This window comes from Microtus ochrogaster, chromosome 8 (genome assembly GCF_000317375.1).
Source record: "Microtus ochrogaster isolate Prairie Vole_2 chromosome 8, MicOch1.0, whole genome shotgun sequence".
NCBI classification, from domain to species: domain Eukaryota; kingdom Metazoa; phylum Chordata; class Mammalia; order Rodentia; family Cricetidae; genus Microtus; species Microtus ochrogaster.
This window is the reverse complement of record NC_022015.1, coordinates 6,440,401-6,448,182: the sequence shown is the minus strand read 5'-3', so window position 1 is coordinate 6,448,182 and position 7,782 is coordinate 6,440,401. Positions and strand designations below refer to the sequence as shown.

The 7,782-nt window shown below is 47.6% G+C and overlaps 1 protein-coding gene across 1 annotated transcript; it reads right to left on the bottom strand.

The window, feature by feature from the left end:
- Positions 1-2,306: 2,306 nt before the first annotated feature.
- On the bottom strand, positions 2,307-6,890 carry Calcb (calcitonin related polypeptide beta). Its single transcript, XM_013347670.2, has 6 exons — positions 6,826-6,890; positions 5,704-5,799; positions 5,308-5,448; positions 3,894-3,968; positions 3,478-3,656; positions 2,307-2,751 (listed from the first exon to the last, which is right to left on the bottom strand). Exons 2-5 carry the CDS (start codon positions 5,790-5,792, stop codon positions 3,503-3,505), a joined length of 459 nt encoding a protein of 152 aa, XP_013203124.1. The 5' UTR covers positions 5,793-5,799; positions 6,826-6,890; the 3' UTR covers positions 2,307-2,751; positions 3,478-3,502.
- Between the last annotated feature and the right edge of the window lie 892 nt (positions 6,891-7,782).

The window sequence follows — 7,782 nt, the reverse complement described above, 5'->3', positions numbered from 1 at the left end:
GAGGAGGCGGAAATTTTTTTTTCTTTCTTAATAAAAAAAAAACAAACAAAAAAAACCACTGGAAATAAACAGCTCAGTGCTTTTATAAAAAATTTAGAAAAAAAAATATTAAAAAATGTTAAAACATTTTTAACATCTTAGAATAAATGATACAAATTTTCTGCAAAAAAAAAGACTTCATACTGACTCCATTTACGACTGTTGCAAAATAACTGTTCTTTAAGTATGTTATGTTAAGACACATACTTAAAGATGTGTCTCTGCCTAGGGTACCTTCTGATTGGGTTTAGTAAAGAGCTGAATGACCAATAGCTAGGCAGGAGAGAACAGGCAGGACTTCTGAGCAGAGAGCAAAGAACTTGGAATGAATCTGCACAGCATGAGAAAGATCCCAGCAAGATACTGAAGTTGGACATACGGTACAGAGGGGAGGTAACTAAGCCTCGTAGCAGAACACAGATTAATAGAAACAGGTTAATTTAAGTTATGAGAGCTAGGTGGGAAAAAGCCTAAGCTAAGACCAAGCTTTCATAATTAATAATAAGTCTCCATGTAATTATTCGTGGGCTGGTTGTCCCTACGAGAAAGTACTAACTACAGATACCATTCTGGAGGAGTCAAGCCTTAGAGATGGAGCAGCAGAGACTGTGGTTGAGGGAGCAACTGAGCGCAGGAGGATTTGGCGAGATATATAATTGCTTTATGTCCTCACTGTTGCTGATGCCATGGCTCAAGGATTTGCTCCCAGAACTGCCCACCAAAATGAATGAACTTTTCAATATGTAAATTTAAAATTACATATCTGAAATGAGATCTGAAACGGGACTCTGCCAGACACATTCCTTCTGCCAACTAGACCTCTATAGACTCTCTCAACTGAAGTTCCTAAAAGGACACCAGCAGGCAGAACCAAGAAGGATCCGGCTCCTTCCATGTTCCACCTCTGCTTCAGTCAGCATCACTCAGGTACTGACTTATTCTGGCAATGAAGTTGTTTCCAATCCCTAGCTTGGCTTAGTTTTTCTGGATCCCTAGAACATTCTGGATGTACCTCCTCTCCTGCCCACCCATGTGATTTGTATGTTTGCACTCTTAGGACAGCTTACATCATCCCAGCACCAAGCAAGAGTTACCAGGGTCTGCTAATTTTCCTTCTCAGTGATCTAAGAATCCTTCTCCAAGCTTCAGCTAGCCCCTAGATGGTAACCTCTGCACTCCATATTTTCTCTGGTCTTTTTGGCACTCTAACACCTATGAATGCCATTGTTACACTAAATATTTCCAGTTATAATGACCAGTGTAATCTACTTCTTTAACTAGAGCTTGACTGATAGACGTCCAAGGTCCTTAATGGGCCCTACAGAATCCTGCAAAATAATCAGTCACCCCGTTTCATCTCCGGCCTCATCAGCTTCTTCCACATCACTCGCTCTAGGTCTGCTTGCCATTTCACAGAAACTGCATGTTAACCCCACCACAGCAATGCAACAAGATATTGTGCATGTAACCTAGCCTCTCTTGCCAATGAGTTGCAAGAGGTAAAGAAATAGAGAGGAACCTCTACATCAGATGGGCTTTAAGGTATGAGCCAGAAGCAATCAATACAAAGACTCAACATCAGCCAAGATTTTATATGTAGATGTACAAACAGCTGGGGAAAGGCTCAACTATTACTGCATATGTTAGAGTAAAGAATTAAGAAATAACGAATGTCCTCATTTTCTTTGTTAATAGGCCTTGGTTTTGTTCAGCTTCTTTCCAATTTGAAAATGCGTGGTGTAATCCTTATAGATATGCTGATACAGTGATACACTGGGTAGGAGAGTTGATGGACCGTCGATGGAGCAACACAACCACTGATTCTTCTTGAAACCAAGTAAAGGGTACAAAGACTTCATTATACTATATAAGGGCCAGAACATTATATGCTTAAATTTTGTGTGTCTCCACCATATAAGGGCCTATCATGTAAAGCAGGAAGGCCAAAGAATGGTGAGCAGATCTCCGGAAAATGTCAAAGGCATTGCTAACAACATGAGGCGTGGCAGTTTCTACTGTGTGCTCTGAAAGCCATCTCAGGGCTTCCAAAGCCTACTAGTGGGACCTTGAATCTCTTTTCTCCGGGCCTTTATCTCCTCAAATGTGGGTATCTTCCCATGGCTTGACCATGAAGATTAAGTCAATTAACAGGTATATAACAATTTCTTAGAACACTGAATAATACTAAACACTCAACAATATTTATTATTATTATTATTACATAGAAAGACAAATTGAAATGGACCACCATGGACTCAAAACAAATGTATTCAAAATATGCTTTAATCTTGATGAAGTTCACAAATGATACAATTTTGACATTTCCTTACATAAATGTACAATCATGTTCTGAGACACGAAGGCACGGTATCTCCTCTACCAAGAGTCTCCAGAGGCTACAAGAGGCAGTGATTTCACATCTCCCTAAGGGTCAACAGAGCTGCCACCATCAGTTGGATGACTTTTTGAGAACCTGTGCTAGGGAAGCCTGTGGGAGACGCCATCACATTGACTGACCACAGACTCAGCATAAAAATGATCCAAACGAACACAGAATTAACTCATTTATATTCAATTTCATTCCTCTCCAGTGACAAGGGTGATGTTCTCCGGTAACTATCAGGATGCAGACATATGCATTGTCTATGGGGCCTTCTCATCAGGTCTTTGTTAATAAAATTAATAGACGTGGTGAGTTCAGCTTCACATAACCTGAGATGAAGAGAAGGAAGAAAAGGCAAAAGGAGAGAGGAGAAGATGGGAGGAGGGGAAAGAAGAAGGATATGGATATGTTGGTAACCACAGTCATCCCTAACATAGCTAATTTATAATTTAGCAGCTCTTCTGCGAAACAGAATCCATGAATTCTGAATTTGGAGTGTGAGGGGGCTTCTAACACTGTCCCTTATTAATACTGGAAGGGATGTGAGGTGTCCTGGTGACCCTGCAATCTCAGCACTTGGAAGTTGGGGCAGGATGGTCAGGAATTCAAAGCCAGACTCTATATACTGAGCCGGAAGCCAGCATAGGCAGCTCAGAACCTTCTCAAAAACAGAAGAGAAGCCAAATATGCTGGTAGTGGTATGTATGTTCATAGCCCTTTGGTCCAAACTGGGGAACACCAACAAGGGTAGAGCCCTGCAGAAGCTGGGCTCGTCCGTCAGGCACCGGAACAGGTAAGGCTTGCAGACCCTCCCCTTTCCAGATCCAGACATTTCTCTTCCTTTCTCTCCTCAGCAACAAGGCACTGCTTCCCTGTGATCTCTCCTGCCATTCTGATTTCAAGTTCAAGCTCAGCTTGAAAAGGAACTCATTACCTCAGGAAGAGGACTTGTACTAGACATAGAGAGTCTGAAGGTCATATCCCTGTCAGTGGGCTTCATGATGTGGGGCTTAGCTCCCAAATCCTTTCTCTCCCAACCCAGAGTACAAAATCACCTTCATTCTGGGGGCCGTTAGCTCCTCAGTCCTGAAGGTCCCTGCGGCGCCGGCCATAGCCTTTGGAACCCACATAGGTGGGCACAAATTTGTCCTTCACCATACCCCCTGACCTGCTCAGCAAGTCGGCTAGCCGATGGGTCACACAGGTGGCAGTGTTGCAGGCTCTCTTCTGGGCACTGATATTCAGAATGGAAAGAGAAGATAAGTCTTGTCAGTGATAGTTGGGGAGGAGCCTACCCCTTGAGAACCCCATGCCTTCAACAAGCCATTTAACAGTAAGTGTTTCTCCTAAGTGCATTTATCAGAGCTGTTCAGGGAAATGACCTGAGAATCTTTACCAGAAACTCTTCCCCAAACCATGACCAAATTTAAAACAACAATAACAACAACAACAAAAAAAACACCCTTCTTACCTTGCTGAGAACAACATTTCCAGCTTCTCCTCAGACGTGATTATCTGATCCTTAGCATGCTGCTTGTTGCGAATGCTGCATCACAGAGACAACCCATCAAGCCCTGTGCCAGCTCGCCTGACGCTAAAGCTGTTTCTTAGTCCCTGGCCACTCACAAGCTTCAGAAGCTGACCAAAGCAATGATCATTATAACTCTGATTTTTCCAGGAAAAAAAAATGAGTGAGATGGGACGGTTGTGCTTATTTCAGCATTCAGAAGCAGAAAATGAATAGTTATCTAAATACTCTAGAAGGTTCCCTCACTCTCAGATACGGTATAGGACTTCTGTCCTCTCCCTTCCCACCCCGACTCACTGAGGTTCTCATTCATGCTGGAAGCTGCTCTTGCCAGCTTCAGAACAACAGAGAGGAATGTGCACGCGGCAAGTTCAGAAGCAGAAGCAAGAGAGGAAACCAGGAAGGACACGGAAGAGCTTGCTGGCACCCTGGACACTTCAGGCCCTCTGCAAGAGACCAGCTGTGTTCTTTTCTTGCCCACGTTTCAAGACCAAAGTCCACACCAGAGAAGGTAAAAAAGCCATTCCGCTCCTCTACCTACATGCCAAGACCTTCTGTGTTTAGATTCCCATACCACCAGGGGCTGACCCTGTGGGCAGTCAGCAGGTTAAACCAAGCAGAGGGACTAGACTCTGGGACAGAGGGTGGGTGGAGCTCAGCTCACACAGACTCCATGGGGAAGGCTTGGGGTTGCAGTGGGCCAGGACAGTGTGGGGAAGGGCGGAGGAAAAGGATGGCTCTTTCTGGCATCCATGTGCTGTTCAGTCTCATGCTCATGCTCGACAGGGAGTTTGGATGCAGGTCAGCATGCTTTTTCTTGGGTGCTGGAGCCAGGCCAGGGTTGGTCTGTTTCCAGGCTTGGGGCCACACAGGCAGCTGACCCTGTAACAACGTGCACATCTCTACAGATGCCCTGGACCTACCTCAGACACTGTTCGACCTGTCGCAGACCCCTCGAATCCCTTTACAATTCCCCCTTGCAAAGGTGAAATGAAGCCTTCTTGCCATTATGAAAAAAAGCTGTCGAAACCTCCTGACACTCTAAGTCTATCCTCTGATGTCACACTTACCTGTCCTACTCCAGCCAGTGCGGCCGTGCATCCCCGTGGACGCAAGTCCAATGCCCACAGTAAGCGAACCTACATCTCCTCATTTCCTTTCCCAAGAGTTTCAGGAGAAAACAAAATTTTAATGTGTCTAACCAGTATGAGTCCCTCTGGTGGCACTGGGAACCTCGGACTTCCATGGAGGCTGGGAACAATTAACTTAGTTCCTGGAACTGCTGGCCAGTGTCTCTGTACCTCTTTGGAATAGGTCCTCCTGAATATATGGGGGCCAGGTTGAGAAGGAGCCTTACCTGGAGTCCGCAGTCTCTTGCTCTTTCTGCTCCAGCTTCCTGGCCTTCATCTGCTCATAGTCCTGCACCAGTGCAGCCACCAGGAGGCGCTTTTCCTGGTCGCTGAGGGTAGCCAGGTCTAAGCTGCTCTCCAAGGTTGGCCTGTGGAGATAAGCAAAACTAGCACAGATTCTCATTCCCTGCCTTTCTCCTCCCCAAATAAGCAGCCGGGTTTCCTGGTCCCCGCTTCTTCCCTAGGTGCTTACTGCTCAGGTCCAGAGGCCAGTCAGTGCCCACATGAGGGCGCTGATTTCTCAATAACCAACGCGGGAGGGGGGCTACAGAACTACGGAGTTGACAGTTGGGGGGGGCAACACGAGGGGAGTCAGACTGCCCTCCTGATTCAAGCTAACTTACTGCAAAGGTGCTGCCTGGAGGCTGCTGGCCAGGCACAGGATCCACAGGCTGCTGAGAGCCAGAAAGGGGAGGAACTTTCCAAAGACCATGATGTCTCTGTAAAAAGAGAAGAATGGTACACTGCAGGAGGACTGTCGACCCAGGGTCTAGTCCTGCCCCTGACACAAGTGCCCTGCTAACAACTTTGCCTTCATCTCCCCCACCACTGTTCTTTTGTTTGCCAGAGGGACGTTAAGGATCTCAAAAGATACAGTGTAAGTGGCTTGATAGAGCAGAAATGGCTGGGGGAGGGTAGGTGTGGTTTGCATTCTCTCTACTGTTAGGAGGAGCTATAGGCTCTCATTGGCCCCAGCTTGCAGCAGCACACACATACCAAAGCCCCTTTTGCTCTCATCTTTGAAGAAAGCAAGAACCACCCAGGGCTCCCTGAAGCAGATTTGCCGGACCTCTGCTTTGGATTTCTTACGGGCTGAAAATTTTAGAACCACCTTTTCTGAGCATTTGCCCAGGGGAGGCTGGAAAGGTATCTTGGAAAGAAGAACTAATCTCTCTCCAATCTGCAACGTCGGGAGAATTTTTTGAGTCCAGCAGAAGAGCTGTTTGGCACCTGGTGCTCCTTGGTGCACCCCAGCTGCTTGCTGGGGACTGCCAACATCTGAGGAAAGATCGGTACTCCCTAGACCTAGATCCAAGAACCTCCCATCCCCAAATTGGATAGGGTGAGGTAAGACCACCTGCTCCCAAGGAGGAACCACAGGCACGCCTAGGTGGGGTCGCCCAGCTTTCAGGGTACTCCCACGGGTGTGTTCGAGAATTCCACTCACTCTAGTTAAGAGAAAATGCCACGACCGCACTTTCTGACTGATCCCCGGCTGCAGGAAGGCAGAAATGGATGTGGAATAACTAATCTAGCCAGCAAAGGGAGCCAAGCTGGTTGTGGTGGCGTGCGCCTGTAATCTGCATCCTCGGGATGGATCGCAGGGCGTTCGAGATCAACCAGAGCAATAGTAAGGTCCAGATAAGCCTGAATTGCTATGGTGTAAAACATTGCATCAAAAAGAACAACAAAGTAGACAAACGGATGGAGAGTGAGCAGAAAGAGTTGAAAAGTTAGTTCCTCACCTGGTAGCTCGAGTGTTGCCACAGCGAGAGCGAAGTGTCCCCTGGAGAAGAGCACACAGGGCTGCACACGCCTTGTCCCCCAGAGCCCTGGTCTCTTATTCTCTGGTCTTGGGGGTGGGGTAGGAGTGGGGGGGTCCGCACTAGATCTCTTCGCCAATCAGAGATCTGACCGAGCTTCCGTGGCGTCATAGCTGGAGTTTACCTATATTCCTGCAGCAAGAAGGAAGCGGTCCACTCTGTCTTTGCCTTGAGGTCACTGCTGAGGAATTGGGCTGGGGGTGGGGTAAGGAGACTTGAGAGAGGGTGGGTTCGTCCAGAATGTGTAAGCAAATCGGAGAGAGTTAGGCGTCACGACCTCTTTAACGCCTGAACTCGAGCCTACAACCTTCTGTTCACCTTTCCAATGGGGCCTGAACCCCCTGGCTGGACTTAGGCAGGGTGAGCAGTAGTCCTGGACTCTGAAAGGACTTCAGTTTGATACAGCCAGAAAGGTGACTGTCGCGGGAAGGGGAGGGAGGGTCCTAGGATCCATTAGGGTACTTCCGGCATGACTGCCTGCAATCCTTTGCATCGCTAGCCTAAAGCGGTAGAAACTGGAGAGTATTGGGGAGCAGGCTAACACACTGCACAAAGCACTGAACATTCCCCTCCCACACCAAACCCTCCAAATGCTGCACTGTATTTTTTGTCCCCCCATCCAAACCCATGACCCCACACTGCGGCAATGGTATAGCTTAAACGCACTTCCCCGCGCCCTGGCGGGTTTGCCAAGCAGCGTGGCTGGCGCTCCCAGTGCCCAGATCTCTCCTTCCTGCATCTCCACAGCCGCACACTGCAGAGCTTGCCTGCTGAGCCAGGATCCTCCACCCGCCTCCTCAGCAGGCGCGACAGGCAACCCAGGGGTCAGCAGGGGACTTTCACACTCGCTCAGCTGTTGGTTAAACAAGCAGCAGGCAA

Excerpts from the sequence above, each read along its gene's own strand:
- Calcb (XM_013347670.2), bottom strand. The coding sequence starts at position 5,792 with ATGGTCTTTGGAAAGTTCCTCCCCTTTCTGGCTCTCAGCAGCCTGTGG. Across the intron at positions 5,449-5,703 it reads CTCCAGGCAGCACCTTTGCA|GCCAACCTTGGAGAGCAGCT; the intron begins GTAAGTTAGCTT and ends TTATCTCCACAG. Across the intron at positions 3,657-3,893 it reads GAAATGTTGTTCTCAGCAAG|TGCCCAGAAGAGAGCCTGCA; the intron begins GTAAGAAGGGTG and ends TCTGAATATCAG.